Source organism: Choloepus didactylus, chromosome 23 (genome assembly GCF_015220235.1).
Source record: "Choloepus didactylus isolate mChoDid1 chromosome 23, mChoDid1.pri, whole genome shotgun sequence".
Taxonomy (NCBI): Eukaryota; Metazoa; Chordata; class Mammalia; order Pilosa; family Megalonychidae; genus Choloepus; species Choloepus didactylus.
In genome coordinates, this window is record NC_051329.1 from 17,083,678 (window position 1) to 17,097,043 (window position 13,366).

The 13,366-nt window shown below is 47.8% G+C and overlaps 1 protein-coding gene across 3 annotated transcripts in view; it reads right to left on the reverse strand.

The window, feature by feature from the left end:
- Positions 1-13,152, reverse strand: part of VSIG10 (V-set and immunoglobulin domain containing 10) — a 38,330-nt gene extending 25,178 nt beyond the window's left edge. For 2 of the 3 annotated variants that reach the window (XM_037817109.1, XM_037817110.1), the window contains exons 1-2: positions 12,725-13,152; positions 6,130-6,411 (exon numbers count right to left, since the gene is read on the reverse strand). In XM_037817109.1, coding sequence (XP_037673037.1) covers positions 6,130-6,411; positions 12,725-13,103 — 661 coding nt within the window. In that variant the 5' untranslated portion in view covers positions 13,104-13,152. The remainder of the gene's footprint in view (positions 1-6,129; positions 6,412-12,724) is intronic. The other variant, XM_037817108.1, reaches the window with a different exon arrangement.
- Between the last annotated feature and the right edge of the window lie 214 nt (positions 13,153-13,366).

The window sequence follows — 13,366 nt, forward strand, 5'->3', positions numbered from 1 at the left end:
GCCACTTACAACTCTAGAAACTGGGGGTTTCTGAGGACAATATGTGTGTTGAGTCGGGGCTGGCTCCAGCAGTGATCTGCTGGGATCATACCCCTTCCCAAAAAGTGTGGGAGAGAAAAGGAGGTCCGGGGAAAAAAATTTTACCGTGGCCTGGGCGGTGCTCAGATGTCACATTCACTGTGGCTGGCTGGTCGGTTAGGTATGTGGCTCGGCAGGTCCTGGGCGTGCCCACGGCTGGCATGCTTCCAGGTCAGCACAGGGCACCGATGCCCAGCCCAGCAACGGCAGCACGACAGATCGGACAGACTGGGGCCGTGGCCGGCTCAACTGTGGTCTGGAAAACTGCAATGGCCTTGCACGGACAGTGAGGACTCCTAAAACCAGCTAGGAGGGTCTCCTGCCCAGCACAATCCTCAGCTGGAAACAGGGTTGATTAAAAGGGGCGGGCGGAAGGTAGAAAAAAAAATCCAATGAGACGCCCTCCTCATTTGCTAAGTGTTCAAAGGTTACTGCTCATCCATAAACCCTTGGGTGTAGTCTGCTTGCCTTTATTAAAGCTCACACCATCTCCTTCACTTCCTGGGGCTGCTCCCCTACCCGGCGGGACTACAAAGGAGGATATACAGTTTCCTTCCCCTCCACGTCCGTTTTCCACGCCCCTGGATATTCCTAAAGAGAAACCACTAGCTCTTTGTGCTTGCAGGATGTTGGCAGCGCTCTCCCTGGGAGACAGAGAGAGAGGGGAGGAAACAAAAATAAAACAACAAATAAATAAAAATAAAGGAGGGATTACAAGGTTCAGCAACTTATGGAGGCCGTGGTTGCTGGGGTTTCGATTCTTAACTCTTTCCACCGTGGCTGCCGTGGCCCAGCGGTTACGAGCTCATACTCTGAACAGTCAGAGGGACGTGGGTGCAAGTCTCGCTGCCACTAGAGTTGGGGCAAGTGTCCCTAGCTCCGATTCTCACTTTCCTGCCCTTCCTTGAAAATGAAAAGACTAGTAATAACTTACATGGCCGGTTGTTGGCAGATCCAGTGAGAGCATATAGACAGAGCAGTTAAGCCCACACCCAAGTATATCCAGGTCCAATACAGTGTCGGCAGAGCAGGTGCTTAAAAACTTGTTTACTCAAGAAAAATTTGAGTACTTAACATGAGCCTGGCATTCTCTTTGGGACATAGGGTCAACTTGGATAAACATCTGATATTATTATCAGTGGTATATTTGTAGATTGATTCTGCAACAGGTCTCAGCACTCTGGCTCACCACCCGTTTCTACGCGGCCCACGAGTTAAGAATGACTTTTACAGATGAACACTTGTAATTCATTTGATGCTAGGGAAGAGATACTTTACATCCCAGTTAAGCAAAATGTTACACACACACACACACACTCCCAAAATTTCCTCTCCTCACATTAGTAACTAATATTACAAAAATTGTACACAATTATATTTTGAATTTTCCCAATAAAAACATATGTGGAAATTTGTTTTCTCTCGTTACACAAGTACCTCTATAATATTCTCAATTTTTGCCTCTTGGCCCATTAAACTTAACATATTTACTATCTGGCCCTTTGCAGAAAAAGTTTTCTGGCTCCTGTTGGAAAGCACTCTATTACTGCTCCTGCTCTCCTACTTTCTGCAGTCATTCGTGAGGTCAAAACTCACTTCCCTCCTTCCTCACCACGACTCTCCTCTAGGACTATAGGCTGGCCAGTCAAGGGTCTCAAAGCTTCATTTACATCTTGGGGACCCACAAATGGAGAGAGCCCCATCTCCACATCTGGGTTCCTCACCAACAGGAACGGTTACTACCTTCAGGCACTTACTTTCCAACCTAGCATTTTTTATTTGAAAAATGACCTAAGAATGTATTGCACAGTCTCTGCAAATCAAAGGACATACTGTAGCTCTCTGTAGTTCTCCAGTGGAATGGGATCCTCAGGAACATGACAGAGGCTGTTCTGATGTCCCTCTGAGAGGCTGAACATGACCCCATCACCACCCCAGCTCCCTAGGAAGCCAAGGCCCGGGGGTCTTCAGCCTCTTCCAAGCAGCCCTCCCTGCTTCAGATGAGCTTGGTACAGCCAAAATGAATCAACCCTTGGGCAAGAATCACCCCATCTTGTAGAAGCAGCCAACAATTTTTCTCCCCCTTCCCCAGAACCCTATGCTATGATAAGGCAAAGCGTCACCTTTGCCAACACAAACAAAGGCTCTGCTACTGGGTACAAATGGGATGGGCCTGATTAGGCAGTGGAACTTTCCTGAGACTCCCTTTCCTGGAAGTCACGGGTGGCAGCCACATCATGGGCCAAACAAGGGCACTCTCCACCCACCAAGTCCCATCCGAATCCTAAGGGGCTCTTGGAAGTTGATACCAACCAGCTCCCTCATTGCCCAAGTGCCCGCCATCCCCATGTTCCCTAAACCCTTGCTTGGCCTGAGAAAAACAGACCAGGGAGAGTCTGACACAGCATGACAGAAAATCTGATTGGGTTTTTTCACAGGCTCATGTTCAGCCTGATCACTCGGCTCCCCAAATGCACAAGAGATGACATCTGGAAAGAAGCACAGCGTCTACTGGAGTGTGTTAAGATCTGCAGCCTTTGCAGGTAAACAAGAGTTCTGACCTCCTACCCAATTCAGAGGCAGGAGAAGATGGGTAAATTGAGGACATGAACGGCTGCTGCAGCCCAACACTGCTCTGAGCCAGAGGGTTTCTGTGCCCCTAGGAGCAGCAGTCCCAACCCAGACAGCAAAACCCTTCAACTGCACCATTAAATTAGCAAGTAACAGGATAGACTCTTTCATCATGAGATGACTGATGAAATCACAAAGCAATGCCCACTTGGGCACATTAAGTCACTCCAGATCCATGGGAAATCTGACTTTCTAGAAGGCGGAGGCACTGAATACCCACTCAGTTGAGAGGAAGGAGGGACCCACCTCCCAGTCACCATAAAGCCACCTTTGTGTTCCCTCCCAATCTCTGTCTCGTTCACCCACTCAGTAAGAATCGCTTAAAGATAACAACCTATCACCTCTCAGAATTCTTTCCCCTAGCTTCCAAGGCCGTGTTAGAATGTTTCCAAACTTTTCTCCTTAAGAGAAGGAGGAAATGTGACTGTGTTATCAACTGAGTAAGTGAAAAGAAGGGAAAGGCAAAATTCTGGGCACACAGAGTTCCCGACTCACAAGCAAGTCCTGTTCGAAAGACCCAGATGTGAACGACTGCTGGGAACTTCAGAGGCACTGAAATCCCATCACCTGCTCAACCAATGCATGGAGCAGACATGACCCAAGTGGTACACGTGTGCAGGGAGCTGTACTGGCAGCTGAGCATATATTATCCCAGCAATGTACACAGCACACCTGGGGCCAGGTACCACCATCACCCCATTCACAGATGATAAATCTAAGGTTTAGAGGAGTTCAAGTGACTTCCCCAAGGTCACAAAGACAACAGCCAGAAGGGAGCTGGATTTGAACCCGGGCAGCTCATTTCAGTATGCAAACCCTCAACCGTTCAGCAATAGCACCACTCCTCCCAGAACAGCAGTTGAATCAAACCTAGTCCATATTCTCAAATCTTCTATGGGAAACCGAGGGCCAGGTTCCAATCTGAGAGGCCACCGTCCGGTGCCCGAGAGCTCTGGTATTTGCCCAGGGTCCTTCTGGATTGGGAGCACCTCTGCTCCAAGCTCCAAGCATTTCTCCTGCATGTGAAACCAGAGGGCGTGTGTGTCCTGTCTTCACAAACAAGTCCTCTACCAGTCAAGGACTCCCCCCCCACCATGTTCCCAAATGGACAGGCACCCCCTAATAAGAGCCACACCACAGTAACTCAGGCATGCACGGGGCTTTCCCTCAGGGAGTGCAAAGTACCATTTGAGCTTGGCGATATTTTTAAAAGTCCAAGTTCACTTTCATTGTAACAGTGCCTTGCATTTATCTTCCTGCAGAGCAATAATGAAAACTAATACTGATCCTTCCTCCAATAAACTTAGCCAATGATTAATAACTCAGGGTCAGATTGAGTCGTCATAAACTGGAGAGAGTGATGATAAAAATTAAAAAAAAAACAAAACACCAAAAGTTGCAATTCAATCTCATTTCTCTGTGGTGAACGTGGAAATTATTTCTTGTCAAGATGGTCATGAAAAAATTAATTACCGTTCAGCAGCAGGAGTGAGGGAGGCTTTGCAAGGACTTGCTCCAAGCTCACAGTGGCAGCCAAACAGAGCTGGGCCAAGATATGGGACATTTTTGGATGCCTGTCCCTTCAGCAACTCCTCTGTGGCATCCCCAGATGTTTCTGCATCCCCAGATGCAAAAACACTGGGCTGACGGATTCCATGACAGTTGGTGGAAACCTTAGACACCATCCAGAAATCCAGAAGTGTCCTAGAGGCCTCTTACCCTCACCCCCCCCGCCCCATCCAGTCCAACAGCAAATCCTGCTGGTCTACCTTCAAAATATTTTCTGTATCTGTGCATTTTTCCCCCCAAGACCACTGCTACTGCCCTGATTCTGGCCGCCAATGGCTTCTCTGCTTTTATTTTATCAGCCCCTCTGGAGACCACACACACACACACACACATGTCCATATGGAATCAGACAACGTCACACCCCTGCTCCAAGATCCAGGAGCTTCTCCAGCTCCTAGAATAAAATCCCTACTCCTTACCAGTCCTGCCACATAGTGTGGCCCCTGCCTCCCAGACCTCACACCTCCTTCCCTCCTTTTTACTCACAGGGCTTCCCCACACCAGCCACCCCCAGCCCCCAAATGCACCATGCTTGTCCCGTCTTGCATCTGCCTGGAACGTTTTCCCTCTTATCTTTCCACACTGGCTCCCACTCAGCGTTCAGCTCAAAGGTCACCACTTCCAAAAGCTCTTCTCTGATCCCCATCATCTGGAGTGTTGAGGAGAATCACATCTCCCCATCTCAATTCTCTGCATAGCAACTGTCACTCTGATATTGTCTTACTTGTTCACTTGTTTGTTGTCCATCTTCCCCACTAGAATGTCAGCCCCACGAGGGCAGGGAGCTTGTGTGTCTCCTTCACTCCTGCGTCCCAGGGCCTAGAACAGTACCTGACACGAAGCCGGCTCTCAGCAAGTACATGTGGCCTAAAAGAACGAGTCCATTATTCTACAGCTAAGGAACCCTGGGTCTGGACCAGGAACACATCACACACGTTTCTACTAAACCACACACCCCAGACATGGGACATGGATGTCCCTCTAAGCCAGGGTTAGCAAACTCCCTCCGTAAAGGACCAGAGAGTAACTATTTTAAGCTTTGCAGGACATACGATCTCAGGTGTCACCACTCAACTCTGCCATACAGCACAAAAGCAGCCAAAGACAGTGTGTAAGTGAACGAGGGTGGCTGTGTTGCAATAAAACTATTTATAGGCACTGAAATGTGAATTCCATATCATTTTCGTGTGTCACAAATATTACTCTTCTTTTGATTTTTTTTCCCCAACTGTTGAAAAATATAAAAAGATATTCGTAGCTAGTGGGCTGCACAAAAATAGGTGGCAGGCTGGGCAGGGCCCACACGTCAGCCCCTGTTCTAAATTCATGTATGTTCATGAACAGATATGGTAGACACTAGAGCTCAAGAGTCCTCTACCCGATGAAGAAGGCAATGGATTACTATCCCCATGGAACAGATAAGGAAAACTGAAGCTCAAGACATGAAGCTACTTACTCAAGGGACACAGAACTAAGCCACAGTTGCAGGATTGAACTCGGGCAGTCTGAATCAATTACTTCATTGCTTAATAAAAATGATACTAACAATGCAAGGACAGAAGCAACAAGCTAAAAATAATAGCTAACTGATATGCCAGGAGCTGCTGAAAGCACTTTATACAGAGTAACTGGTATCTATTCTTCACAGTAATTCTACAAGGCAAGCATTTTTCTTATGCCCATTTTACAGGTAAGGATATGCAGGTGCGAGAGGGGGCTCAGCGTGTGGGCAGCAGAGCCAGGAAGGAAACCCAGGCTATTGGAATCCAAAGCCTGCACACTGGACCACGTCCTCCTCCTGGCCAAGGTCTGAGCACCGCGCCAGCCCCGGTGCCCGCCCACCCCACTTACTAGCCACCTGCAGCCACACCCGGAACCTCTGAGTCCCGTTCGGGCCCTCCTGGCAGGTGTAGTTCCCCTCATCCTGCAGGCGCAGCCCCTCGATGTGCAGGGAGCCGGCACTGTCCAGTGAGAAGCGTGGCTCGGTGGGCAGGAGGCTGGAATTGGAGGACAGGAGGAAGAAGGGCTCCGCGTCATTCCGATACCAGGTCACCAGGCCCTCTGGTCCCGAGAGGTTGCCACAGTGCAGAGTGATGTTCTCGTGGACTTCTCCGATGATGACAGCCTCCAAGTCTGTACAAGGAAATGTCAGGCTGTTACTCCCTTTCTCAATCTCCAAACCACCTCCTTTTCTGAACAGTCCCTTCTGCAGTAAGGATCTTTAAAAAATCAGGCGTGTGTGTTCTTAAGATTCAGTAACACACAGAAGCTCCACCCTGCTGGGATTAGGGGTGGTGTTTGACTTGAATGAACTCATGGCAGATCGCAAACGGCCTCAATTACTCACCGCTCACCAGGGCACTGTGCAGTGCCCTCCCACCTTGACCCTGGGCTCAGCCAGGTGACTTGCTTTAGCCAGGGGGATGTTAGCTAGTAGGACACAAGCAGAGACTTAAAAGGCGCTTGTATAATTGGGCTCGCTCACTCTTGCCTTCTGCAATCACCAGTACCACAAGAAGGACATGCCCACATTAGGTCCCAGGCAGAGGGTGGAAAACAAAGCTGTCCCCATCATTCCATCTGAGGCCATTCTAGATCAGCCGTTAGCCAGTCAGTGGATCCCCAGACTCGTGATTGAGCCCAGGCAAGACTTGACTGACTACCCCAGATCCCTGAGCAATAAACACTTATTGGGGTGTATACTGCGGTTTTGTGGTTGTTTGTTACTTGGTATTACAATGGCAGTGAATAACTGATGCAGAACCCAAGTGGTTTTATTTGCCTAGAAATCCAAAAGGGGTGGAAAGTAAAGGGCTTTAGCTTTGTTCCTTCTTTCCTGCTGCTCTCTCTCTCTGTCTCCCACTATCTCTCTCTCCATCTCAGGTCCAAATGACTCTGGAATTAAAGCTCTCTCCTCAGCTTCCTGTAGGAATAGGCTCATAGTACTCAATGAGCACCTACTTTGGTGCAGGCCCTGGGCCAGGTACCAGGGATTCAATGGTGGACAAAACAGAGGCCTCCAGGAATTCACAGTCCAGTGGGGAAAACAGGCAATAAGCTGGCAATTACAATGCCGTGGTATTAATACCACGATGAGGCCCCAGAGAAGGGGCTCCTAACCCCCCTGGGGTTAGGGAAGGGAAGCCTTCCTCCAGGAAGCCATGCTGAGATCCGATGAGCAAGTAGGAATTAGAAAATGAAATTATAAAGGAATTAAAGTGGTGCACTAGGAAAAACTAGTTAACACAAAGGAAGGCAGTAATGGAAGAATAGAGGAAAACAGACATGACATATAGAAAACAAATAGCACAATGGTAGACATAAATCCTACATTACCAGTAATTACGTTAAATGTAAATGGATTAAACTGTCCTACCAAAGGGCAGAGATGGTCAGAATGGATCTTAAATAAACAAAGTATGATCGAACTACATGCTGTCTACAAGAGACACTCTTTAGATTCAAAGACACAATAGGCTGAAAGTAAAACGAACAAATAAAGCCCTGAAGGAAGAGACCAGAAGCCAGGTGGTTCTCAAAAGTGGGGTCCCTGGACCAGCAGCAGCAGCATCTGGGGACTCGTTAGAAATGCAAATTGTTAAGCTCCAGCCCAGACCTACTAGTTCAGATCAGAAACCCTGGGGAGACGGAGAGGGAGGGAACACACACAACAATCTGTTTTAACAATTTTCCAGGGGATTCTGATGTAGACTAAAGTTTGAGAACCACTGCTCGAGAGAACCACCTTAAGCTCTCATGAGCATGTGTGCTGGACTAAATTATGTACCCCAACAAAGAGAGAGGCTGTCACGTGATGGGAGACAGAGAAGCAAGCACAGGAACCGCAAGGATTGTAGCAAGCCAGCACCAGGATGCTACAAACTTTGGAGAGAAAGCATGGCCTTACCAACAGCCTGATTTTGGACTTCTAGCCTCCGAAACAATAAGAAAATAAATGCTTGTTGTTTAAGCCAACCCACTGTGTGGTATGTCACAGCAGCTGTGACAGACTAAGACAGCTTGTCAGATTAGCTGAGAGAACTGTTTTATGATGTGCTTAAGACTGACAGGTGCTAAGGGCAACAGATGGGGTATAAGGCTGTCACCAGGTTAAGAAGAAGCAAATTCATTTTCACTTAGCAAAATGACCATTTTGCTGAAAAGTATCACATTTTTCAGCAACCTCCAATGTCAAGGCCTAAATATAGAGATGCCACAGGGATGAGAATAATAGGCAGCACCTGTTACAACTATTCTATTCAGGATGTCATGTTCCATACATGAGAAATGTATGGTCCAAAGAATCAAAGTGGCTAACCCAAGATCCTGAAGTTAGAAGGTAGCAAGAGTGGGATTAAACTTAGATCTCCCGCTACCCTCCCACCCTCCAGTCAGTGCTCTTTCTGCCAAATCAGAAGTTTTCAAAGTGTGTGAATATATTGGGGATTTGTGTAAGGTGGTATTTCATTAAAAAATAAACTGCTTTCAACAAATGGCACTAGGACAACAGGATATCAACATGCAAAAGAATTTAGCTAGATCTCTCCCTCACACCGTATTCAAAGATGGACTCGAATAGCCATTTGATCTAAACATAAGAGCTAAAACTATAACACTCTTAGAAGAATACAAAGAAGTAAATCTTTGTGAACCTGGGTTAGGCAACAGTTTCTTAGATAAGATACCAAAAGCCCAAGTGACAAAAGAAAAAATAGATAAATTGGACTTTGTCAAAATTAAAAACTTTTGGGAGAAAAATATCTGCAAATCATATATCTGATAAGGGACAAAATATATAAAGAACTTAAAGTCAGCAATAAAAAAGACAAATATAAAATTTTTAAATGGGCAAAGAATTTGAATAGACAATTCTCTAAAGATATACATGCCCAATAAACACATGAAAAGAACCTCAACATCATTAGTCATTAGGGGAATGCAAATCGAAACCACAATGAGATACTTCACACCCACCAGGATGACTAAAATAAAAAAGACAGATAAAAACAAGTGTTGACAAGGATGTAAGGAAATTGGAACCCTCATGCATCGCTGGTGGATTATAAAATGGTACAGCCACTTTAAAAAACATTTTGGCAATCTCTCAAGAAGTTAAACAAAGAGTGACCATATGACCCAGCAATTCCACTCCTAGGTATATACACACCCAAGAAATGAAAGCATATCCACACAAAAACTTATACACAAACGTTAATAGCAGTCTTATTCATAATAGCCCAAAGGTGGAAACAATCCAAATATCAATCAAGTGAAGAATAAACAAAATGCAGATATTCATCCAATAGAATATTATTCAGCAATAAAAGGAAATAAAATACTGATACATGCTATTGCATGGATGAACCTTGAAAACATTATGCTAAGTAAAAAAGCCAGACACAAAAGGCCACACAGTATGATTCCATTTATATGAAATGTCCAGAATAGACAAATCATAGAGACAGAAAATAGATCAATGGCTACCCAGGGCTAGGGGAAGTGAGAGAGAGGGGAAGAATACGGTATATGGGTTTTTTTTTTTGTTTTTTTTGTTTGTTTGTTTGTTTTTGTTTTTTGGCATGATGAAAATGTTTTGGATGGTTTCACAATCTTGTGAACATACCAAAACCCACTGAATTGTAGACTTTAAAATGGATGAATTTTATGTAAATCATATCTCAAAAAAGCTCTTAGAAAAATAAACAAACTGCCACTTGCATCCATGGAATCTTTCCCAGCTATAAAAAGAGTAAAAGTTATTTGTATTTGATCTTTTGTCTTGTTAGAAGAGGCTTCCTTTGAAAGACCTGAAGCCAGTCTGGAGCCACAGGAAGTTCTGACTCTCTCGCCATTTTGGCCACACCATTCCCCAAGACTTTAGAGCCAGGCCAAGAGGGAAAAAAATCTAAAGCCACTTGTTGAAAGGCAGAGAATGTCATCTAATGCTAGAGATTCCAAAACAGCAAGAAACACTTTAAACAATCACTGTTAACACCAGGAGGGGATTTTTTTTGAACCATTAGGCCAGGGAACCCACATTCCCAGTGGCCATCCCTGTTGAGAAGTAGACAATGAACTGTGCAGTTTGAAAAATAATGTGAGTTCTTGAGATCTGCAGACCTGCCCCTTCCCTGACTCCTTGGCAAAGGAATAAAGGAACGGTGGCTTTGAAAAGCCCTGGTGAGACTTTGGTCTTGGAACTTGAGCTAACATTGTCTTCCCCTCTGAAGAACAGAATGACGCAACCACAAAAGAAACCATTTTAATTTCACTGCTCTTCCTGGCTCTCTCTCTCTCCATTCTTTTTAACTACTGAAGCTGAAGGTGACCTTGTGGATCACCTTGTCCAGACACGTGGCTGCCAGGACTGCTGGATGAAAGACTGAGGCTGAGTCTGGGCTCAGTGGGACAGTTGTTGGATGGACAAGGAAAGGGTGGTCCTTGAGGGCACACAGAGTCTATCCCTGATAGTCCTATACTCACTTGTTGGTGAGAAAATGGAGGTTTAGGAAGTTTAAGGTCCCACACAACTCACTGACAGATGTGGTCTCCAGGGCTCTAAGTCACAGGGGTTTACTCTGATCTCCCACACATTGGTGACAGGATAAGAGGGTAAGAAGACAGGATGTAGTGACAGTTTTTGCTACTAGAAGTTGTCCACATGGTGTCCAGAGGAGCCCCTGATGGCCCCCATCCTTATATTCAAAATACAGAACAAAGGAGGAAGTGATATAAAGGACCGTTTTCCAAGCTGCCTTTGTATTATCATTCATAGAGTTGGGATTAAACATTTTCATTGTCCTTGTAATTCTCCCCAGGAATCTGAGGTGACAAGAGGAGGCATGAACTTTGCCTGGAGTTAAGTAACAGGAGAAAGACACATTCTGCCCCCAAGACAACTCCCAACTTGAAAAGCAAATGACACAAATACTCTGTGCTCATGAAGCCCCCTTGCACAATATACCAAGATGAATGGGGCCTAGACATCAAAAAAAAACTGGGCAGCCCAGCGGAGGAAACTTTTCCTCCAAGATCCCTGCGTGATGAGTGATGACCAGCCTCCCAGGCAGGAGGATTACAGCTCAGGGGTCTGATGACCCACAGCCACTGATGCTCACAGTGCAGCAAACAACACACGGCTGGGAAGAAGGGACTACTTGACAATGACCACCAATGTCCTTGGCCAATTGGGGACTGTCCTTCCTCATCCTTGCCAAACCTCAGCACAGTGATCAGAAGTCAAATGCCTGGAGGGTCCAAGGGTAAGTAATACAAGGAGAGAGATGGACACTGTTACAAGTTTGGGTTCATGTGCCCTAGATAACAGGAGGTGAGCCAGGTTCACTTCCAGGCCCTAGGCTGCCAGATCTTCTGCTTTTTCCATATAAACTGAAACCTAAGTTATGGGAAGTTTTCCTGGTTTTGAAACAGTTGAGCCACAAAAGAAAAAAGTTGTGACAGTTTAACAAGGAGGAACTTTTGGCACTTGCTGCTAGGAAGCTCAGGGCACAATTTTTATGTATTTTTTAATTAGAGAAGTTGTATGTTTACAGAAAAATCATGCATAAAATACAGAGTTCCCATTCAAGGCACAATTTACAAGCCACCGCCAGGAGCTTACAAGAGGAGAGCTCCTGACTGTGCTGAACCAGAAAATAGAGAAGCTACCACTCCTCGTGCATCTTGGGGAACTACCCCACCTCCTGGCTCCATCTCCTTTCCCTCCACTCCAGTCCCCTGGCTACTCTTCACACTCCCCTGCACCCAGTTAGGGATGCACTAACTGGTGACATCAATTCAATTTTTCTTCAATCTTTTCACAGTCTTCATATTTTTGTAAGTTACCCCCCCCTTTTTTTTGTAAAAAGGCGGAGTATAGTAAACGAAGCATTTAAGGTCTTTTCTCAATCATTTCAAGTGTCAGAGAAGCTTTTTATAAGTCTGAAGTTATTTCCAAATAAAAAGTTTAAAAATAAAAGGAAGTGAAGGAGGAAGGAACGGCTTTCAGTGCGCTAATCCCCACATGTCAGCTTGCAAGGGTGGGTAAAGAAATCCACAGAGCGAGGAGAGAAAAATAAAGAGGAAGCCTCGAATTTGAAGCAGGTAGAACCAGAACGCGAATTTAAGCATCCGACGCTTTATAAAACAACACTTTCCCCTCGACGTGCGCCTCTTGGTTTTTCCCAACATCGCTCCGCAGGCCCTTTGCAGCTCGTCGGCCGCTCACCCGGAGCGGATAAGCGTCTCTCGCCCTCCATCCAGCGCCCGGGAAAATTCCTTTCTGCAAAAGGGGCCGGGCTGCGGGCAGGAAACCCCAGCCTCGCCGGGGTGGCTCGGGGCTGCGGACCCAACTGGACGGGGCGGAGTCGGAGGGCGTTGGGTCCCTGGCTCTCCCTACTGTTGCCTTGGAAAACTCAACTCTTCCCTCCAGATCCCGGCTTCTTACCTGCGACGACCCAGCGGGCCAGGAGCGCGGCGAGGCACACGAGGACCCGGGGCTCTGGAGCCCAGACGCCTGCGGCCATCTCGCCCCCGACGCCAGCAGAAACCCCCGCAGGAAACGCAGGCTCCGGCGGGGCTGGGCGTGCGTCCCCCGGGGCCCGGGGTCCCGGGGTCCCAAGTGCGCCTCCCAGGTCGTCGGAACGACCGAGTTGCCCCCACTGCCCGCAGCACCCAGGAAGGATGCTTGGGGTGAGCCCGAGGGCCGGGGCGGGGGAGCCGCGGGTGGCCGCCTCTCGAGCGCCGGGGCCCGGGGTGGGAGGGCGCGTCCGTCCGCTCCCGCTGGAGGAAAACAACAGGCGCGGGGCTCCCCTCCCGCCGCCCATCCAGGCGGGAGCCCGACTTCCTCTACCTTGGCCGGGGAGGAGGGCTTTACGCGGAGGACGCGCGCCCCACCGAGGCCGGCCCGGCCGGGGGAGGAGCGCGGAGCTGGGCCCTCCCCGCGTCCCACCCGCTGCCGCCCGCCCGGGTGCGCCCAGCTCGGCCGGGACAGCAGCCTCGCGCCGCGGCGGGGACAGCTGGGCCGGACGCAGCCCCGCGGCTGCCGCAGGACGGCGCCCCCCGGCCCGGGGCCCGGCGCGCCGACTGC